The sequence below is a fragment of the Phyllopteryx taeniolatus genome, chromosome 7 (assembly GCF_024500385.1).
Source record: "Phyllopteryx taeniolatus isolate TA_2022b chromosome 7, UOR_Ptae_1.2, whole genome shotgun sequence".
Taxonomy (NCBI): Eukaryota; Metazoa; Chordata; class Actinopteri; order Syngnathiformes; family Syngnathidae; genus Phyllopteryx; species Phyllopteryx taeniolatus.
The window spans coordinates 10,916,999-10,939,007 of NC_084508.1; the positions used below are offsets into that span (position 1 = coordinate 10,916,999).

At 40.2% G+C, this 22,009-nt stretch overlaps 2 protein-coding genes and 4 non-coding genes across 13 annotated transcripts in view; 1 reads left to right on the plus strand and 5 right to left on the minus strand.

Annotated features, from left to right (window-relative positions):
* The window catches only part of LOC133480396 (choline transporter-like protein 5-B), a 59,029-nt gene that overhangs the window by 35,376 nt on the left and 1,644 nt on the right, over positions 1–22,009 (plus strand). For both annotated transcript variants that reach the window (XM_061778327.1, XM_061778328.1), the window contains 15 exons: positions 9–87; positions 248–332; positions 470–586; positions 6,564–6,624; positions 6,700–6,805; positions 10,230–10,313; positions 11,586–11,698; positions 11,983–12,114; positions 12,199–12,298; positions 15,112–15,204; positions 16,424–16,511; positions 16,595–16,860; positions 17,741–17,835; positions 17,925–18,028; positions 18,125–18,198. In XM_061778327.1, the coding sequence (XP_061634311.1) occupies positions 9–87; positions 248–332; positions 470–586; positions 6,564–6,624; positions 6,700–6,805; positions 10,230–10,313; positions 11,586–11,698; positions 11,983–12,114; positions 12,199–12,298; positions 15,112–15,204; positions 16,424–16,511; positions 16,595–16,860; positions 17,741–17,835; positions 17,925–18,028; positions 18,125–18,198 (1,597 nt within the window). The remainder of the gene's footprint in view (positions 1–8; positions 88–247; positions 333–469; positions 587–6,563; positions 6,625–6,699; positions 6,806–10,229; positions 10,314–11,585; positions 11,699–11,982; positions 12,115–12,198; positions 12,299–15,111; positions 15,205–16,423; positions 16,512–16,594; positions 16,861–17,740; positions 17,836–17,924; positions 18,029–18,124; positions 18,199–22,009) is intronic.
* The window catches only part of hook1 (hook microtubule-tethering protein 1), a 41,332-nt gene continuing 21,905 nt past the window's right edge, over positions 2,583–22,009 (minus strand). For 6 of the 7 annotated variants that reach the window (XM_061778317.1, XM_061778321.1, XM_061778323.1 and 3 more), the window contains 2 exons: positions 20,097–20,133; positions 14,255–14,423 (listed from right to left, as the gene is read on the minus strand). In XM_061778317.1, the coding sequence (XP_061634301.1) occupies positions 14,270–14,423; positions 20,097–20,133 (191 nt within the window). In that variant the 3' untranslated portion in view covers positions 14,255–14,269. Of the gene's footprint in view, positions 2,614–14,254; positions 14,424–20,096; positions 20,134–22,009 lie in introns of those variants that run through there. The other variant, XM_061778319.1, reaches the window with a different exon arrangement.
* Positions 19,213–19,283, minus strand: trnag-gcc (transfer RNA glycine (anticodon GCC)). The gene has a single exon. It is a non-coding gene; the product is annotated as a tRNA-Gly (tRNA).
* On the minus strand, positions 20,491–20,561 carry trnag-gcc (transfer RNA glycine (anticodon GCC)). The gene has a single exon. It is a non-coding gene; the product is annotated as a tRNA-Gly (tRNA).
* On the minus strand, positions 20,828–20,898 carry trnag-gcc (transfer RNA glycine (anticodon GCC)). Its single transcript has one exon. It is a non-coding gene; the product is annotated as a tRNA-Gly (tRNA).
* Positions 21,223–21,293, minus strand: trnag-gcc (transfer RNA glycine (anticodon GCC)). The gene has a single exon. It is a non-coding gene; the product is annotated as a tRNA-Gly (tRNA).

Sequence of the window (22,009 nt, forward strand, 5' to 3'; positions counted from 1 at the left end):
GCTTTCAGCCTGGTTCAACGGTGATCCCAGGAAGGTGGCTTATCCAACAGACAGCTACGGGAAGTTCTGTGGGCAGAACGAATATGTGTGAGTCTTCATCTTGCCACAGTTGGTCATCTTTGCACCGGAAAGAGGCAGAGACCGTAAACGGCAAAAAATGCTACATGCTCAATACCCGTGCATGTGGAAAATGCTTTTTGATGAAACACTGCTGCTTTCAATCTGACCTGTCTTTGCTTCCCCGTAGAAACAAAACCAAATTGTTCTACGTCAACATTTTGAGATGTACTAACCCTGCAGCGCTGATTAACCTCCAGTGCCCTACAACCCAGGTAAGACATTGATCGGCACGCCCCAACCCACAATCTCTTTCCACTGCATGCTTTAATGTGGCTCCACCTTTTCCTCCACGCTCGGTTATACAAGATTGATGGGCCTTCTCGTTAAGGCTATGTGTTGTCTCCCCCAGCTCTGTGTCTCCAAGTGCCCTGACAGATATGCAACACTTCACGATACCGGGATGAGCGAGGATACCCAGGAGTATTATAAGCAATTCTGCAAACCAGGCACTGACATTAAGAAAACGGTATGAGAATTTTTCTTAATGAAATAAGAATGTCTGTGGATTACCATGTAAACAAAAAAGAAAAACGTCTCGAGCTACATACACACACACCAGCCAAATTATTAGGTACACTTTAGACTATGTAATGACGTTAATGAAAGCACTGGATCAAAAACAAAAACATAAGGAGGAGCAGAATGTGTTGATCTATTTTTATTTTTTATTTATTTATTTATTTTTTTTAGTACTTGGGCTGGACAAATGACAATAATGAAGAAGCGCTTGCAAGACAGAATATGACTGAGATGTCATTGTCATTGTTATCATGCAACCCACAGTCAGGGTTTCATAAAATAAAATCATGTCAGAAAACAACTGAGACCCCCTTTAGAAACTTGATAAGTGGTTTGCAAAGAACCAAGACATACAGGCATGCTCACACTTATTGGCATCCTTCATTTTTTGCATAATCTGTATAATGTATTCAGGAAAAAAAAGGAAATTTACTGAATTTATATCGTCAGGATCTTCTCATTGGAGGTCCAAAGTAATTAACAAAGAATTTTTTTGGGTCAATTTAGATATTATAATTTCAAAGGGAAAACGAAACAGAAAACAACATGCGCAGCAATATTGCCACCCCTCAATATTTGGCTGCACACCATTTGGCAGCGATGACAGGCCCCAAATGTTTCTTGTATCCATCTAGAACCTTTTTACACTTCTCAGGTGGTATTTTCTCCCAGTCTTCCTTTGCAATTTGTTCCAGCTCTTAAACATTTGCAGGGCTCTTTTCGATAATGGCAGATTTCAGCTCCCCCCCCAAAGATTTTCAATTGGATTGAAATCAGGGCTCACTGCTGGCCATTTTAAAAGAGTCTATTTTGTTCCTTTTCAACCATTCCTGTGTGCCTTTGGGTGTGTGCTTTGGGTCTTTGTGTTGCTGGAAGACCCATGATCTTCGCCTCAAACCAAGCTTTCTTAGACTAGGTAAGACATTTCGCTCTAAAATCGCTTGATAATTGTCTTATTTCATGATACTTGTGATACAGTCAAGGCCTCCAGTGCCAGATGTAACAAATGCCCCACAGCATTATGGACCCCCCACCATGCTTGACTCTTGGCAGAGTGTTCTTTTCTTTAAAGGTTTCACTTTGCCTTCTATAAACATACTGTTTGTGTGCATTGGTAAAAAGCTTAATTTTTGTTACATATATCAATAAAATAGTACAACCACTAGCAACTAATTTTATCTATTCATGTTTGATGTACTGTAGTCAATATATTTATGATGTATGGTCATGATGTAGTTATTTTATTTTCATTTTGACAGTATAACAACATACAGTACACTGTTTTTTCCCCCCTGAATCCTGACTGTCTGACATGAAAAGACTCACCTGTTCCTGTTTTAGGTCAGTTGGGCTAAATGCCGGAATAATGAGGATATGAGTTTATTTTTTTTAGAGAACTCTATAAAATAGAAAATACAGTCATGGCCCCGTGAGGTGCCAGTGTTTTTCCCCATGACTATGTAATTATCATCATTATGTTTTACTGTCTGTATCTAGACTACTACAGTATCTTTAATACAACGCTGGTAAATTTAACGTTTTATGTGCTGCAGATACTTTACCACAGGGGACGCATTCAGGACCATAATAAAGTGGATTCTTTCTTCAAAGAAAAAAAACTTTTTAACTAAACATCCATCTAGAATCAAATAACAATAATAATAATACAAAAAATATAAAAGACTGAATCCTTCCTGGAAAAAATTGCCACCTGTACATTATTGATCCAATTGGTCCAAATTTAGAGTAAATGTGCTCTGTTCATACATTAATTTATGAATTTGAAATTTTACATATTCCTTCCGCTCTAGTGGTAATCTTATCAAGGAATCATGCTTGTCATGAATAGTGTATCGTTGCAGGGGGGTCACAGTCGGGACTGGGGTAGAGGAATGTTTGTGCGCTACTTCAGGAGACGGAGAAGATGCTCCTCACTCTTCTCAATTCCTCTGCTCCTGTTATATTTCCTCTTTCCTGTATGAAATGGAAACAAGGCAGTTTGTAAAGTTTATATTTGCTCATTATATCAACCATGAATTTGATTTTGGGTGCCTTTCATGTCACTTAAGGTCACCTACACTGGGTTAAAACAACAATCTAAAATTAATACATTAACAATAATATACAGCAACACAGTACACAAGAATCAATAATGGATTAGTTAAAACCAAAGCAGTTATAATGAATATAAGTTAAAATTTTGAAATCGGAGCCTAGACCAAAAAAAAAAAAAAAAAAAAACAGACAAAAAAAAGGAAAAGTATGGAATACAGCACTAGTCATGGTGAAAAGCAAACCATATTTGCTTCTACAGGTAGTACACGTGTACCCTATATAATTCAATCCCAATGTTTTATGTACATACCCCCAGGCAGTCTTTGAGGTGGGGCAAAGGCAGCAGCCCCCTGCTCTCTTTGACCCTCCTCCTGTTCCCCCTCATCTGTCCGATAAAGTTTATATGTAAAAAGAAATAAAACGTGTGTGTTTGTGTAATCAGGTGGCCGGTGGTTGTGTTAAACCTTTCGCTAATGCTATTGCTAGCTTGGCTCACAGTTTAATAGCTGTAAATAAGTAAATGAATAAATACACTGACTAGGTATGCCAGTTTCCTTCCTTCACAACTTTCTAAGTCTGCTCCTTTCTTGCTCGGTCCCGGTACTGATAACATGTTGTGTCATGCAGCTCAGGGTGCACACAGACTGCAACAATCAACTCCTCCATTCTCAATGCTGATTGGCTGTCACGATGCGAATGAGGCTAGAAGTTCTAATCTCCCAATTCGAGCAAATGGGTGAAGGAGGTGAATATTCGCCTGCCCGCCCCACTTGCGCAGCTTCAAACGCATCAAACGCGCCGCCCGGCACGGATTCGCGTCTATTCATGTCACATAATAATAATAATAATAATAATCAGGAACTTAAGAATTGTATGGCTGCAACACGTTCCAAAAAAAGCTGGGACAGGTGGCAAAAAAGACTGAGAAAGTTGAGGAATGCTCATCAAACACCTGTTTGGAACATCCCACAGGTGAACAGGCTAATTGGGAACAGGTGTGTGCCATGATTGGGTATAAAAGGAGCTTCCCTGAATTGCTCAGTCATTCACAAGCAAAGATGGGGCAAAGCTGTATTTATTGCAATATTAGTCATTCAAACTGCTCTAAGTGCTAGAGGACTCTGCATCTTTTTGCACAATTGTCCCAAAGATTTTTTTACCGGCATTACCAGATAACTAGCAACCCTTTACTGCTCAGTGACTGTTTTTTTTTTTTTTTTTTTTTGTCAATGTCTTTCTTTCTCCAAAGTGTTCTGTAAATTGACTGTCTGTTGTCGTACTAGAGCGGCTCCAACTACCGGAGACAAATTCCTTGTGTGTTTTGGGACATACTGGGCAAATAAAGATGATTCTGATTCTGATTCTGAAGAAAACAATATACTGTGTAACAATACTGTATTTCGCGACAGGCCCCTAAATGAGGCAATGAAGCCACCAAAACGGCTTTGGTGCATGGACCCCAAGCACCTGGTATTAAAAGCCAAAGCTGTGGAGTTTATAAAAACTAAATAAAAACATAAAAGATTATCCCAAGATGGGACTGGCTCAGTGAAGAGGAACAAGTCTTATTGATCAAGAGCTCATACGGCACTGATGCAAATCACAGCCCTTCTTTGTCAGCTGGCAGCAATTGAGTGCCCGGTGGCATGGTTGCAGTGTGAGATCCACAGAATTAGATGGTGTGTGGGAGCGTCTTAGAAATCCGCTTCCGCTGAATCATTGACTGGCCTTTCCACATGCACTCTTGTATGACAGCATTTGCATCACTTGTAGTGTAACTGAGTCCAACTCAACTGTTTTTATCATTTAATAATAATAATAATACATATTATTATTGTATATATTATTATTCAGGCGGGGTACAGCCTGAACTGTCGCAGCGTACATATAAACAAACAACCATTCGCACTCACATTCACACCTATGGGCCCTTTAGTCTTCAATTAACCTACCATGCGTCTTTTTGAGAAGAAGAAGAAGAATCCAATTAGATATTGGTTAGTTTATAATATGTTCCATTTATTTATTTCTTTGTTTATATTTTTATATTTGATAATTTAGTTAAACATAATTGCCATGATGTTAGATTTCATTTGTTTAAAAATACAATAGGAAAGTGTTACAAAAATATTTCTTTAATAGAACTTTTACAAGAGAGTCATGTGACTAGTGATCGCAAGAGAGTAGAATGGGGTCAAGCTGGACCTTAGTCAGATGAAGCCAGCTCATGATCGAAGCGTCATAGTTTTTACCATACGGTATGATGTATTATGTGCAACTTCTATTTTCATTCAATGGAGAACTCCAAGTTGTTGTCCTGTCATTTGCATTCAAGACTCAACGCTACTCTGTTTTTAAAGGTGTTTTGTTTCTATCCCAGAAACAATAATAATAATACATTAGTGCGTCTGCCTCACAGTTCTGAGGACCAGGGTTTAATCCCCGGCCCCGCTGGTGTGGAGTCTGCATGTTCTCCCCGTGCCTGCATAGATTTTCTCCGGGCACTCCGGTTTCCTCCCACATCCTAAAAACATGCGTGGTAGGTTGATTGGAGACTCTAAAATTGCCCGTAGGTTTGAATGTGAGTGCGAATGGTTGTTTGTTTATGTGTGCCCTGCGATTGGCTGCCAACCAGTTCAGGGTGTACCCCGGCTCCTGCCCAAAGATAGCTGGGATAAGCTCCAGCACTCCCGCGACCTTTGTGAGGATAAGCGGCTCAGAAAATGGATGGATAGATGAATAATACATTGTAATTAACCTACTGTAATTGGTCATGTATAATGCACATTTTTTTTCCCCCAAAAAAATCTTAAACTTTCAATAGTGCGCATTATGCATAGGTGTAGGAAAAGGTAAATAATTCGTTTGTAATAAAATGAGATATACTGATCAACGTATACTGTATCTTCATAATGATGGACTGTATATTTGCATTGAGATTCTGCCACTTAATGTTTCCTTTAAGAAATTAATGAAATACTGAAAATGATTTACTCCTCAATAATATGTAGCTATGTAGCTATACATTAATAAGAAGGAAGTATGTTGTGTGTATGTATGTCTCCACTAAGTGTCTAAGACTTTTGTATGTTGCAAAGTTTAGCCAGGGTTGTAAGTGTAAGTACCGTATTTTCAAGCGGAGCGCTCATTAAAGTCACACAACATTTACAGATTTTGGAACTCGGTGCACACATAAGGCACATTTTGGAGAAAATGTAAGACTTTTAAGTGCGCCTTATGGTCGTGAAAATACGGTACTCGATGCATGCATACACATTTCCGATGCACGTTTTTTCAAAATCAAATCATCTGTAAGCCATTTGTTTTTCAGTTCACGACAGGGTTAGGATTATGAGTTTGAAAGGATATTAAAGTGTTTGGGGATCATAATTTATCGTAACCATGGGCACCAGGTAGTCCCCAAAAGACATAATTTCCTAGGATTTTTGTAGAATTGGTCATTTAAAAATATGAACACTTGCAGCGATTTGTAGAAACAGTGTTACATATTCCGTTCCGCTCTTGCGCCCTCGCAGTACATAAACAATAGATGGGTCCCTCGATGGCACACTGTCTGTTGCTAAGTGCAGTGTGCAAAGACCTTCATTTTAACGACAGGTAATTTGAGCAAATTTCATAAGTATGTATCAAACTAGTATACTTCGCATTAATCCCGACCTAAGCTGTAGCGCTCAGTTTCAAAAGGTAGGTGACCCCTGATTTTTAACTATTAATATAGATAAATATGGAAATTTTTAGGGGGGGACCTTTTCACTATAGACGGCAGGGCTCGGCCCCTATCCCCTGCGAATATCAGGGGTTTACTGTAGTCTTGCTTACAGCTGTTTGTCTTCTTTAACACCCGTCAGAAAAGACTACAACTCATACGAGATGAAGACTGCCCAGCCATGATCATGCCAAGCAAACCTTGTAAGTCAAAGCGCAAGCACACCCGAGCCATTTCTTCACCGAGACCCTTGAATCCCTGTGTTTGTTTTCCCCCAGTTCTTCAGCGGTGCTTCCCCAATTTCATGACATCAAATGACAACAAAAGCTTGTTAAAGGACAGCAAACACAATGTTAGTGCCAATGACCTGAAAGTCGCTGCCGGGTAAGAGCTGTTTACCTTAAATTCTGTTCTTCTTTGGGACGGTGGACTGTCGGGGGGATGAGAGCTGTTTTTCCAGGTCGAAATTATAATAAAAATAATAATGCTGATAATAATAATAATAATAAATATAATAATAATGCATTTTTCGAGGCACTCAAAGACGCTTTACAATTGCACACATTCATTCACTCCACAGTCACACCTGGTGGTGGTAAGCTACTTGTGTAGTCACAGCTGCACCAGGGCAGTCTGACAGAAGCCAGAAGTGTGGCTGCCATTCTGCACCTACAGACCCTCCGACCACCACCAAACATCCAACCATATTCATTCTTGGGCAATGTGGGTTGAGTATCTTGCCCAGGGGCACAACAACGACATGCTCTCGGGCGGGAATAAGAAACATTGAAACTCCCGCTTCAGGGCGTACACTTACCCTCTGCACCGTGCCACCTACATGGGGTGAAATACGTCCCGCCAAAGTGGCCAATGGGAGTGGCACTGCCACAGCCGAAATTCACCTGCATTTGGCGGGTTGGGGGGTATTAATGTCAAGCCCTATATATAATATCATATTCTGGTCATCTTTGTATGTTATTCTAGTCTTAACTCACCTTGTTGGAGTTGGTGCGTCTTTTAGAAAGCAAAACTACAAAATACAAAAAGCTTAAGAAAAAGTGTATCCTTTGATGCTGACAGTTAGTTTTGGGGTACAGTTTATTTTATCGCAAAAATAATCTAAACTTCTAATGCCGAGCTCAGACTACACAACTTTTTGCGTCATTCACGACGGTCTGTAGTGATCACTAAGTCAGATTACCAGACATGGTTTTATTAAATCGTTCTATGTCTTGGACCGGGCGGTGGCACTACAAGTATGACCGACCAGACACCTCCCGATCTTCGTGTGGTGTCATCAGGAGTATGATCCGACAGCACAAGTAATCGGGGAGGCGCCACCAGAAGAAAGAGTCCAGGCAGCAGTGTGAGCATGCAGGATCGCGGGCCGCAAGTGCGGGTCCACGGGGGAACCTTGGTTCAGCAGGAACAAACGCATGGTGCGCGCTGCCGGCATGCACACTCTCATCAAGCAGAAAGAGTGCGAGAGAGAGTGCGCCAATCAGGATGTCATGGCGTAATGTCAGAAAGTTACGAACAATCATCATGAAATGTCGACATTTCTCTTAATGCCCACTTCGACCGCTGAAAATATTGAAACGATCGGCCCCATCAGGGCTCGAAGTTTACAAATTCCCAATTGCTTCAAATCAAAATATGAACTAGAAATCCCACTAGAAATCTCAAACCTCAGAACTGTGAGGTAGATGTGCTAACCACTTGTCTAAAGTGAGGCAGTTTAGTTACATAAAAAATATTCAACAGTTGTTTGTGAGCGTCAAGTATCAGTAGTAAAAAATGTTGATCACTAGAAACTGAAAACTACTCTTTGATTTTTTTATCCCATCATCACAAGCATTGAAGAGGTGAACTATTAAAATTATAAATAGGGTTGGAAACGAGAAAAGGATGCAACCGGATATCCGTTGGTAAAGGCGAGAGATACGACTGTCAAGACTGATTGGCAGACAAGACTATCGATACAAAATCTGCCAGGAATCCTTAGATACATTGGCTGTCAGGCTATGGACCGGATATCACGAGGTTCGGAACCGGTTGCCTGAGGCGCGAGAGGTCTTGCACTGTGCTCCGCAGGTAACGTTGTTTACAACCAAACACAGCAGTGGTGGATACTAGCGACACTACTTGTTTAACTGCATTGTTCCGTAGCGTCACTATTTCAGTATCAAATAGTTTTTCAGTAGTTAAGCTACTTTTGTGGTCACAGCGATAGCAAAGTAATGTTCCCCCAGGAGTTGTGAACATTGAATGGAACGTCACTTACGTACCTTATCTCAAGTCCGCCATCAACACGAGGGCCAGCGGCGACATGTGCGCCGCAGATTGTGAAAATGCAGACAATATGGCAAAGGTAGGTTCTGTACATCTCAGCAATTCCCTTGGGCTGTAACTCAGCAAACTAATGCTTCTTCTCGAGTCCTCGCGGTCCACTTACATATTCGTGTTGATACCCTAAAAAAAAAGCTGTGCGTGTGTACAGTGGCACAGTGTGTCAGACCCCACATGGCTCTTTAAATATTGTTTGTGTAGAATTTTTTTTCAAAAGTAATTGTTGTATTGTTGTGGTCTATTTAAATAATTAACTTCATATTTAAACAAAAATAATATATGTATATTTTTTACACTGCCATAAAGCAACAATGCTCAGGGTTATGTGGTCTTTTACTGAACATGCTTGAAAATAAGGTTAGAAAAATGTCATTTCATAGAATTGGGTTAAGTCAAGCCAAGGTTCTTTATGATTAGCACATGTGCAAATGCCTTGCCAGGGCTATAGTGTGTGACTAATTTGGTCCCAAAAAAATAGAGGGCGCACCTGTACGCCCAGTTATTTGAGGAAGAAAAAAAGTCTCTGCGACTTTGAAAGTAGACACACGTGAAACCCACCGTGGTCTCTGAACCAATCAGATATAGTGAAGGACGCGACCCTCCCCCAATGATTGGCTGTGGTCGTGTGCATGCTTGCGTGTGCGTGCATGCGTGCGAAATGCAGGCGCGAGTGTATTTGAAGCTAAGTTTTTCGACGGCTAGCATGTTGCTGTACAATTACTGAAAGTTGAGCAGCATAAATGGTATTAGTTCGAAAGGCTAATGAATATGTTGGATTCAAGGCAGATGAACGCGGCTATCATGCTAACACCAATAAGCTGCTATGTTGAATTTGTATGACGTCGCAACAAAAACCTTTCAAATTGTAGCACTACTTTTTAATAGAAGTGAATGGATTCTTGTTGTGGCTATATTACTGTAACACTGGGGATAGTTTTCAATTACTTTTCAGTGTGTTGCTGGTAAGAGATATGAGACATTTTACAGAACAAATGCATTGAATGCAGTATGCAAGTCTTCTGACCAACACGGCAGCTGCTGTCAAATTTCTACTCAACACTGAGCTGCCTCATGGTCACAATCATACAATTGCTTACAGTTAGTTGGAGCAGGGCGTTCAAAATAAACTTGGCTCAGCAACCACATGCTGCTTCACCAATACATTATTAACTGATCCCAAGAAGCAGCCCATTTTTCGCATTATCATTCTAGCATCTGCTATTTAGTTCATCAGACACGGCACGTGTACTAGCATGCTAATCTGATCTAATTGAACGATAGTGCTTTGGTAATTTTAGTGCTCCTTCTTTGACATAGAACTGGCTGTCGTAAACTCGTAAACAGTGCAGAGAGAGTCAAAAATATTGAAAGTTGCACCACAGTGTGAAAATGTTTTTAACAAACAACATTGTTATTCTGTCTCCTAATTCCCATTTTTTTTCTCCCTCCCCCATGACAGCAACATGTCCGTTCTGCTGCAGGCTAAAGATCTTAGTGCGAAGGTCTTTGAGGATTTTGCAAATTCCTGGGATTTGATCCTGATGTGAGTTTACGTGTTACTGTTTAACATTTGCTACATTCAACATTGCTAAATAACTTGAGTATCTTGATTTCCACTGTCAGAGAGGGATTAATTTAACAATATGGTCATCGTTATATCACTGCTCTATCACAAAAGCTGATTTTCCAGTATTTTGTTTGCCTTTATTTACAACATGAGAGAGGCTGAATATCAAACACCTTTCAGTATGATTTTGTAGTTTTTTAGATACTAAATTTCAACACTCTCCAAATAGAATATGCAGATGTACAGTTGAAGGTTTACATACAGTATAAAAAGGCACACTTTTCCTCAGTCTGACAAGAAATCCGACAAAATCTATCTGTGTGGATGGGTGGTGGGAGGGGACTGATTTTAACTATGTAAAGCACTTTGAGATGCATGTCATTGTATGTAAAGTGCTCTGTAAATAAAGTTTGATTTGACTGGATTAACATTTCCTGTTTTAGGTCAATTAGGATTACCAAAATTATTTCAATTTGTTCTCTTTGTTTCTACTGTGCTGAATGCCAGGATAATGAGATAATTATTTTTTGGACAGTTTTTCATTATACTTTCTTCGAAGTCAGAAGTTAACATACATATTATTAGTATTTTGTACCTTTGCCTTCAAACTGTATTACTTGGGTCAGACGTTTTGCATATGCATCCATGAGCTTCTGCAATAGATGGTAGGAATTTTGGCCCATTCCTCCTGACAGAACTGATGTAACGGAGCCAAATTTGTAGGCCACCTTGTTCGCACATGCCTTTTCATCAATTTTCAATAGGGTTGACATCAGGGCTTTGCAATGGCCACTCCAAAACAGTGACTTTGTTATCCTTAAGCCACTTTGTAGCCAGTTTGGCAGTATGCTTCAGGTTATTCTCCGTTTGGAAGACCCATTAGCGATTTCAAAGTTTGAATTGTGTTCTCAGGCTTTTGCAAGCTTCGCTCTTTTCCCTCCAAACGTAACGATGCTCGTTATGGCCAAACAGTTTGATTTTAGTTTCGTCAGACCACAGGACGTGTGTCCAAAAATTAAGGTCTTTTTTATTATTATAATTAAGTTGATGCAAGTTAATGCTGGGGGGAAATGGTATGAGGAGAAATAAAGCAAATCCCAGAATTTACAAAAATTTGAAAGGGGAGTTTTGTGAAAAGAATTTGAGATTATATTTTGAGGACGTATCGCCCAGCTTTAGGTGTACCTGATGATCTGTCCAGTGAATGTATTTGCATTACAACTCGGTATTTGTTTTCTGACATCGCAGCGGTATGGTTATCACTATGGTGGTCAGCTTGATTTTCATCCTGCTGCTGCGCTTCATCGCCGGCGTGCTGCTGTGGCTAATCATCGCTGGTGTAGTTGCTGCCATCGGCTACGGTGAGTTTCTACGCTGGCCTGGAAGTGCAAAACAATGTAAACAATTTCGAGACACTTTTGTAATTCAGAAAACAAATGAACAAAAGCCAAAACACTTCTACATTTCAGAAAACAAAATTTTTTTTGGGTATATTTGTTTCCTGAAATGTAAAAGTGTTTCAGCTTTTGTAAAGTTGTCTTCTGAAATGTAAAAGTGTTTCACAATTTGTTATATTGTTTTGCACTTCCAGGCCACCGTATGTTTCAGAGGTGCATTTGATTCTATTGTTGTGTTTGTCTCTTAGGTATCGGCCACTGCTATTGGGAGTACAAGAAGCTTACCGGGACGCTGGGCGCCGACGTCACCATCTCTGATATTGGCTTCCAGACAGACTTAAGCATCTACCTGGAGCTCAGCCAGACATGGCTCATTTTCTGTACGCTTTAACGATTCAGTGGGTCCTCTCCAACTTGTACACAAAAATAACAAAACTAAATTGACCTGTGGTCTTGTTTTAAAGTGATTGTGCTGTCTGTGATTGAGGGCATCATTGTGATTATCCTGATTTTCCTGAGGAAGAGGCTGCTGATCGCCATTGCGTTGCTGAAGGAAGCAAGCAAGTAGGTACCAGCAATCTTCACTTTAACCACTTGCACACTGAGCTGGTGCCTGTGCTGGTTTGGTACTGCTCTTAGTCTCAGTGCTTTGACGTCGCTAATAATAAGTGGCTTCCACAGCCACTAGATTTGACTGGTGTATTTATTTCTTCCAAGCAAATAATTGGTGTCACTCAGGCACAAGGGCTGGGTGATTAATCGATATTGTTGATTATTCTGAGTTTACATTGATCCCCCACTATTCATGAATTCACCTGTTTGCAAGCTTTTGTGCTCTTTCTGTAATGCCCTAAAATGCCACAAGAGGGTAACCAAGGCCTAGTTAATAGAAAAGTAGTAATTTAGTGTCAAGGAAGTACAAACCCCAATTCCAATGAAGTTGGGATGTTGTGTAAAACGTAAATAAAAACAGAATACAATCATTTGCAAATCGTTTTTCAACCTATACTCAATTGAAGACACTAAAAAGACAACCTATTTAATGGTCAAGCTGATGAATGTTATTGTTTTTTGCAAATATTCTCTTATTTTGAATTTGATGCCTGCAACACCTTTCAAAAAAGCTAGAACGGCGTCAACCAAAGACAGGGAAAGTTAAGGAATGCTCAAAAAACACCTGTTTGGAAAATTCCACAAGTGTGCAGATTAATTGGAAACAGTTGAGTGACATGATTGGGTATAAAAAGAGCAGTTTGTCAGCGTACAATTGCAAGGAATTTATGGATTTCATCATCTATGGACCATGATACCATTAAAAGAGTCAGAGAATATGTAGAAATCTCTGCATGTGAGTGGCAAGGCCAAAAACCAACATTGAATGCCTGTGACCTTCGATCCCTCAGGCATCACTGCATTAAAATCCTGCATCGTTTTGTAAAGGGTATTGAGTGGAAGTGGAGGTGGTCTTGCAAGTCCACATTTCAAATTGTATTTCGAAATCAGAGATCTCGTGTCCATCCGGATTCTTATCAAGCACAAAGTTCAAAAGCCAGCATCTGTGATCGTGGGGGTGTGTTTGTGTTACCCATGGCATGGGTAACTTGCACCATTAATGTGGAAAGGTACAAAAACGCTATGGTGCAACATACTGTATGCTGCCTTCCAAGCAACGTCTTTATCAGGGAGGTCCCTGCAGATATCAGCAAAACAATGCCAAGCCACATTCGGCATGTGTTACATCACCATGGCTTTGTACTAAAAGAGTGCGAGTACTAGACTGGCCTGCCAGCAGTCCAGACCTGTCTTCCCATTCAAAATATTTGGCACATTATGAAGCGCAAAATACAACAACAGAGAGCAACTTAGCAACTGAAGTTGTACATCAAGCAGTAGGAAGGAATTCCACCGACAAAGCTTCAACATTTAGTGTCCTCAGTTCCCAAATGCTTCTTGAGTGATGATAAAAGGAAAGGTGATGTAACACAGTGGTGGTAAACATGCCCCTGTCTCAGCTGTTTTGGAATGTGTTGCAGGCATCAAATTCAAAATGAGCGAATATTTGCACAACATTGTTTTTTTTTAAAACAAAGTTTATCAGTTTGAATATTTGAATACCTTCTCTTTGTTGTGTATTCAATTGAATATATTTTAGGTTGAAAATGATTTGCAAATAATGGGTTCTGTTTTTATTCACGTTTTTACACAATGTCCCACCTTCATTGGAATTGGAGTTTGTCTATTGAGGTAATACATCTTGACTGTTGGTACATCGTTGTATGTCAAGGGAGGAGTTAAGCAGAATTTACAAAAAGTCTTCACCGCATGTGCATGTTTTTGAGATATGAGCCATTGTTTTTGCTATAACTTGAGAGCAATACTTTTAGATCTGAGTGCTGTATGATGGCACTGAACTCAACTCACTTCACAACAAACAGCAGTTTGACAAATAGTGAACAATTCTTCTTTATTTCCACCCCCAGTTGATGGTTTACTTACAAAACGCGGTACAGTGGACGTCTGGTTAGCACATCTGCCTCACAGTACTGAGGACCCAGGTTCAAATCGGGCTCCCTGTGTGGAGTTTGCATGTTCTCCCCGTGTCTGCGTGGATTTTCTCCATGTACTCCAGATTCCTCCCACATTCCAAAAACATGCAGGGTAGGCTGATTGAAGACTTGGCTGGTGTACCCTAGTGACAATAAGTGGTTCAGAAAAGGGATTGATGGGATGTGTAACAAAGCATAAAGAGAATTACATGTTATATATTTCAAACAACCACAAAGCTAACAAATAATGCAAAATGCTATAGATGGGCTAACAGATAACATAGGTGTCCTTTGTACCCTTTGAGCAATGGATATTGTATTTAAAAGGAAATCCATTAAAAACATTTTTTTTTTTGTAAGACTGGAACAGATTAATTAATGTTATGTCATGTTATTATTCAAGTATTGCTTGATATCTTTTAACGGTTTGTACGATGACCTTGATTGCCCTGAAAGGCATTGAACATTTACATTAATTCAGGATAATAGGGACATTTTCCCCAGAGGAAGCCCTTTTTTTTTAGTTAATGCTCTAAAAAAATAATCAAAGCTTATTTGTATCAGGAGAAATAAAGCAAATCCTAAAGGTGGGGAAATGTCTTGAATAATGTCGTTGCCATTTGCTTTTTCCATTATTAAAAGAGAAAAAAAAGTATATTAAAATTTGAAATCAGATTTTTGTGGAAAGAAATCTGAGATTTTAAAAGCATAGTGCCATATAAGGCTACGTGGCACTATTTTGGCACTGGCACCTGCTCAGTGTGAAACTTGTATTCGTGTCCATACCTCAAACAAAATGTTCTACCCCTTGTTTGTTTTTGTGTTTTTTAGGGCCATCAGATACATCATGACTGCTCTTATCTACCCAATCTTCACCTTCTTGCTATTGTGCATCTGCTTCGCTTATGGAGCTGTTGTCGCAATGTATCCTTTCCTTGTAAACGCTTGAGTTTGGTGGCGGAACATAAAGATAACATGCTAGAACACTGGTTCTTTGCATTTTTAAGAGCTTTTTGTGCATTGATTACAGTTAAACAGGCAGCGTAACCGCCCAAGTCTATCACAATCTGTCTGATTTAATAACAGGAAATAGTGTCAAGTCAGTGTATTTGTTCCTGGCTGAAGCTGTCACCAGCATAAAAAAAATAATTATTATTATTATTCTGAAGGTAACCACTGTTGAATAAGACAAAGTATTTCTAATGTAGACCAGTGATTCTCAACCACTGTGCTCCGGCACATTAGTGTACTGTGAAAGATGTGGTGTGCCGCAAGAATTTCACTTAATTGGTCCTAAAACTATTTATTTACTCCAAATAATGTCATTGTTCATCTATATCTTTGTTCATCTATCTCGGCCAGCCACATACTGTGACATGCAGAACAATTAAATTGTCTCCCAATATAGCAATTACCTGTATGTCGCCAGTAAGTACATTTGTAAATTGAGACAAGATTCTAAAACGCATCGCAGAGTTTGTACAGTAAGGTTGTTTGCGGGGCAGTACTGTCACCTAGTGGCGACCAGAGGTTTGTGCATGTCCAGCGAGGCATCTGCTTGGTAAATTGTTATTGAAAATGTAATGGTCTCGCTCATGTTGTACTGAGCCACCAGATGAGTTTCATTTTTTTATTTTATGCTGATCACACTTGTTCTCCTCTTTGCAATCACTGTTGAATTTCTGTGGTGATGTGACAAAAAAAAAAGAAAATACTCAAATGTTTTTCTGTGGTACCTACCCCCATCACCAGCTGGTCGCTGAAAACCATGCCTATTGGACAGTTCTAATTGAAACTATTAATGTAAATATGCTGCACATCATACAGTAGACCCCCGCATACTTGTGATTCGGCTCCTGCGCATTCACCTGGTCACTGATTTTATTTTATTTTTTTTCAATTTTGGCCTCTCGCCCAAAGTCAGCAGATGCAGTCTGGCCCTGTCCCGAACCCTCGTGAATAGCGGGGGTCCACTGTAAATATTTTTTAGGGGAGACTTCAATTGCACACCGTTTTTGGATATTTATGGCAGGGCTCTCTCCCTATCCTCCATGATTAGTGGGGGTTAACTGTACTTCGACAATGGAGGTACCCCTATTATGTCAACTGAATGTGTGTGCGCCTTAACTGTTTTTAACTTCAGCTGTTTAGCGACATCTGGTGCCGCCATCTACGTGATTACACCTTTAAACGAAAAATGCCCGTCAGTCAACGTCATGTGTGATCCAAAGGTTTATCCTTAAATGTTCCTTTGTTACTCGAGAAATGTTTATCTGAACGTCTTAAGTAACGCACCGGTGATTGAATCTTTCAGACGTTCGGTCCGGACAGCATAACTGATGCCAATTGCGCAGGCTCGCAGTGCTTGTTCTCCCACTACGGCGGCGACAGCTTTTACTACCGTTACATCTTGGTCCTCCAACTGTACAATTTGTTCGCATTCCTGTGGCTGGTCAACTTCATTATTGCGCTCGGCCAGTGCACCCTGGCTGGAGCCTTTGCCTCCTACTATTGGGCCCTGAGGAAGCCCAAAGACATCCCTGCCTGCCCACTCTTCGCATCTTTCAATCGAGCCATACAGTAGGTGGCTGAATGGACACAAACAGACACAGCTACAGTTAGTTTTAGAAGTCCTAACGTGTGCAAAAATAAGACCAAAAGTGACCATTTAACTCTTCCACTGCCAGCCATTTTAAAAGCAGTGTTTTTTTGGCCACATAATATTGTGCTCTGTGACAGTATAAGTACCTTACCTACCAGAAGATTTATTTATTTTTTCATCGCTGTTTTTGTTCTTTACTAATGAGCAAAATTTTTTTTTTTTGCAAACAGCAAAGAAAAGTAGCTTTTTGTGAAAGGAAACGTCAAGCACAGCATTGACTTGGATGCTAATATTTGTTACTTTTGTGACACCTCAAAATATAAAACAACAAAAAAGACAGAAAATTGTAAAACTATTATAAACTGTCAAAAAAATATATAGAAAAATGTGGTGGATTTCACATGCCACGAGAACGTATGTCACAGGTTTACAAAAGATCGCAATGTGTTCTTTTACAATATTGTGCAGGCCTGATACTTTTCCTCTTTTAGGTCAGTTAGAATTGCTAAAAGCCAGATTAATTATTTTAGGAATTATTTTGACAATTTTCCGTAACTTTTTTCAATTTCATTCATATTTTACTGTAACACATTTCAGGCACAGGGATTTTTCTCACATTAAGCCAAGCCAACTGCTCCTTGTGAAGAGAGCTGACTTTAGTTCACTGCAAAAATACCGCGGCAGTAATAACCTCAAGAAATCAGCCGTACTCCAAAAACCCGCCAATCGGGTCACTTGTATCTCAAGGCACCACTGTATTTCACAATCACAACGTCAACCCTAATGTCCTTGCTTGCAGCAGCCATTTTGCAATGTGTTTTATGTATGCATCAATCTTGTTTTGGGTTTCTGTCACAGTTACCACACAGGCTCGCTGGCCTTCGGTGCTCTCATCCTTTCTGTGGTGCAAATGATCCGCATAGTTCTCGAGTATCTGGATCAAAAACTGAAGCGTAAGCTGCAACTACTTAAAAAGAGATTCTGACCTGCCATGTAATTTCATTGACTGCAAAATGGAATGTCTGTGTTGTGTTTTTCTTAGAGTCCCAGACTGCATTTGCTCGCTTCATGTTGTTCTGTCTCAAATATTGCTTCTGGTGCCTGGAACGGTTCATCAAGTTCCTCAACAGAAACGCATACATCATGGTGAGTGACGGGATCTTTTTGACTGCTCTATGGGCTACTTAAATACCACCATCCATCCAGCCATCTAACAGAACCCGTTGCCTGTCTTCTCAACAGATAGCAATATACGGAAAGAGCTTCTGCACCTCCTCCAAGGATGCTTTCTTCCTCTTGTTGAGGAACGTTGTTCGGTAAGCTTTTTTTTTTTTCTGTAGAGTTTCACTTAGTCGAGCCAAGGAAACATAATCGAGCGCCTTAATTGTGTTTGTTTGACCAACACTTTGTTAGTTGGCAATCCTGGCTCATATAGGTTTGATCTACTGCATAGTGACCCAAACTACAGAAATGCCTTCCTCGATCTGCATCTTTATTCAGATCCACACCAAAATGTAACAGTGGAAACGTGAAACGGCAGCTGCTGTCACACTTACGCTTAGCATTGAGCCACCTCATCATCACAAACATACAATTGTTTACCGTGAGAGTAATGATAGACAGATATACTGTACATAATCCCATGAGAGGAATAAAGCAAAAACAAATGTGCTTGCATTGGCCAGGAATCAAACCCACTACCGCTGAATAATGCTTGTTTGCTGTTTCAGAGCCAGAATTATGTGGTCGCACGTGGAAATATATATATATATATATATATATATATATATATATATACACACACACACACACACACACACACACACACACACACACACCCTGACTCATTTATCCAATCACATTCAGATACCTTCATGGTTTAGTCTGCATTTATACAACTCAAACAACAATTGATGTACTACAACAGTATAGCTATTTGCTACTGTAAATAAGAATAGTATAAAGTTTAAAAAAAAAAAAAAAAAAAGGAGGCAATGGTTTTCAACAATGTATTGCAGGAAACCTTCAGTTGTGTTACGGGGATTGTTGTTACAGGACTTCATAAAATCCGGCTGTCTTTGAGAGTCCCTGAAGGTATCAGGGGGGTGCCTGTCTTTGCTCACTGTTCTCAGAGTGAGGCGCAATTGAGCACGCAAGCAAGGACAAGAAGCAAGATGTGAGGAGACAGCCGTTATTGTGAAGTGCTGCCATTTAGTGCTCATAACTTATGTTTTTGCTCACAGCTCAAGACATAATATCAGCCAAGTGAAGGACAGACAGATAGTACTGATACTTTACTCATGCCATGAAATAAAAGCAAAAGTGGAGGTTGCATTGGCCGGGAATCGAACCCGGGCCTCCCGCGTGGCAGGCGAGAATTCTACCACTGAACCACCAATGCTTACATTTTTTCATTGTTAGCTTTTGGACGTTCGTAAGTTAAAGTTGCGATATGCCGCTTGAAGAGAGCACTTCACTATCTGCTGCTTGTTGTGGTTTGCTGCCAACATCTGGTGCTTGTAACTCAAGTTTTTGCTCACAGATCAAGACATGAAATCGACCACAAAAGGACAGATCACGCAGATGCTTTATTCATGCCATGAGAGAAATGAGGCAAAACCTTAGCTTGCATTGGATGGGAATCCAACCTAGGCCTGCCACATGGCAAACTAAAATGCAACCAGTGGTTAAATAATAAGGACAAAATGTAATCAGAATCAGAATCATCTTTATTTGCCAAGTATGTCCAAAAAACACACAAGGAATTTGTCTCAGGTCGTCCGGACCGAACACGTACGACAACAGACAATTGACAGAGAACACTTTTGAGACAAAGACATTGACAAAAAACAGTCACTGAGCAATAAAGGAGTGTATGCAGTTTAAAGTGACTAGTAGTGCGATAATCTGGGGCAGTGTTGATTGTGCAAATGTTGCAGATACTCCTCAGTCAGTGTGCAAGTGGTCCAGATGCTACTCTGGGCATGAGTGGGCATTATTGGTCAACAACAGATATGCAAATAGTGCAGCGTGGCGAGGCTACTACAGTGAGTGCACGAGTAATGTATAATTGCCCCCACAGAAATGTGACAACAAAAATTGGCAGCATGTTGCAATGGCATTGTAGGTTAGCTGTTTAAGAAGTTGATTGCAAGAGGGAAGAAGCTGTTGGAATGTCTGCTAGTTCAAGTTTGCATTGATTGGTAGTGCCTACCTGAGGGAAGGGATCGCCCACTTCAGGTCCTGAAGTCCTGAAAAATAAATCCCAAAAATAGTTCATTCATTCAATGCCACAAGGCCATATTGGCACATTCGAATACTGTGGCTCTCCTCCTGAGTCCTCATACACACACCCTTGCCCCAATCACAAGCTGGCTGCATGAGCAAAGAAAGTCCCTGAAGGTTTCGGGGGAGGGGCCTGTCTGCTCTGCTCAGAGTGAGGAGCAGACGTGCAAGCGTAGTTGTAAATTAAGTTTCGACCTTTTGGTCCTCCTAACTTCAATTTGTCCTCACATCTTAAGACTTAACATCGGCCTAGTGAAGCACAGATCGACAGTACTGATACTTATGCCATGGGAAGAAAAAAAAAAAAAAAAAAAAGGATTGCTTGCATTGGCCGGGAATCGAACCCGGGCCTCCCGCGTGGCAGGCGAGAATTCTACCACTGAACCACCAATGCTTACATATTTGACCAGGGGACAATTGTGGTATTATATGAACATGCCTGTGAAACGGTTTCATGTTTTGACTTCAATTGGCAATATTATAAAGCTTGAGGCGACGCGATCACTTCTCCTGCTTGTTTTGAAGATTGCTGCCAAATTCTAGTGCTCGTGACTTACATTTTTGTTCACAGCTTAAGCCAAACATCGGACAACCAAAAGACAGACAGACAGGACTCATCCTTTACTAATGCCATGAGAGAAACAAAGCAAAAGTGGAGGTTGCATTGGCCGGGAATCGAACCCGGGCCTCCCGCGTGGCAGGCGAGAATTCTACCACTGAACCACCAATGCTCACATGACGCAACAGTTGCAAGACTCCGTCCTTACATGCGCATTCCGTCCTTGTAGAATGACATTCTCACAGTATTTAATAACTAAAAACATGGTTGTCATTTCATGCCTCCCATTTCTTATTGAAACTGAATTTTTCTGCACGATTTAGAGAGCTCGTGTCAGTGCGAATTAGTAGCGTTCGGCTCCTTTGCCTGGAATCACGTTACAACAGTTCATCCAATCCGCCTTTCTTGGAGACATTTTGGATGCATAAGAAATAAAATCGATGAAGCAGAGAACAGAAGTCATCGGTCACTCGTGGAATGAAGCAAAAACTGAGCTTGCATTGGCCGGGAATCGAACCCGGGCCTCCCGCGTGGCAGGCGAGAATTCTACCACTGAACCACCAATGCTTGCGATGGGACACAACGCACAATTCTACATGTTTTTACAATGTGAAAAGTAAACCTGGCTATTACAGAGTATTAAGTATATTATTCAAGATCAAGTCAATCTCCGTGTGAGTATTGTAATTGATTAGAAATATAAAGTAGAAAATTGATGCGGAAATTTTGAATGGGCTTGCTTACTTGTGCAAGTTTGAAAGCCACATTTTTTTCCTCACACACCTACTCTTATACGTACTCCAAAGTTCGTACATTGTCAATTTGAAAATTGTAAATGTTTGCGTTCCACTTGTAAATAAATTATTTTGCAAGCAAAGTGTCTTTTTTTTAGTGTTTTGATGTTGTTTCGAAGGAGCGTGCTTTTTAGATGTTTGAGCTGCCACAAAAGCAAAATATATTAGCATCTATGTCAAAAATCTAGAAAAGTATCTCAAAAAGCTCCTTTCTGCAGATCTAAAGTTCTACTGCAGATAACTAAAGAACAGAAAAAGGTAGAAATTTTATTTATTTTTCTGATGAAAGAAGAGCGTCTTATCTTACTTTTGCTAGGTTTCGTGTTTAATAGCCAAAGAACTCAATTTTCTGTAGGCCTTTAAAAATCTGTCAAAATCCAGTAATTTACAATTAATAGAATAGAATAATTGAAAAAAAAAAAAAAAAGTTCCAAGTGCAAATATTTCCTGCTGGCCAGGAGTCTGGAATGACTTGAATTGACTCGAATG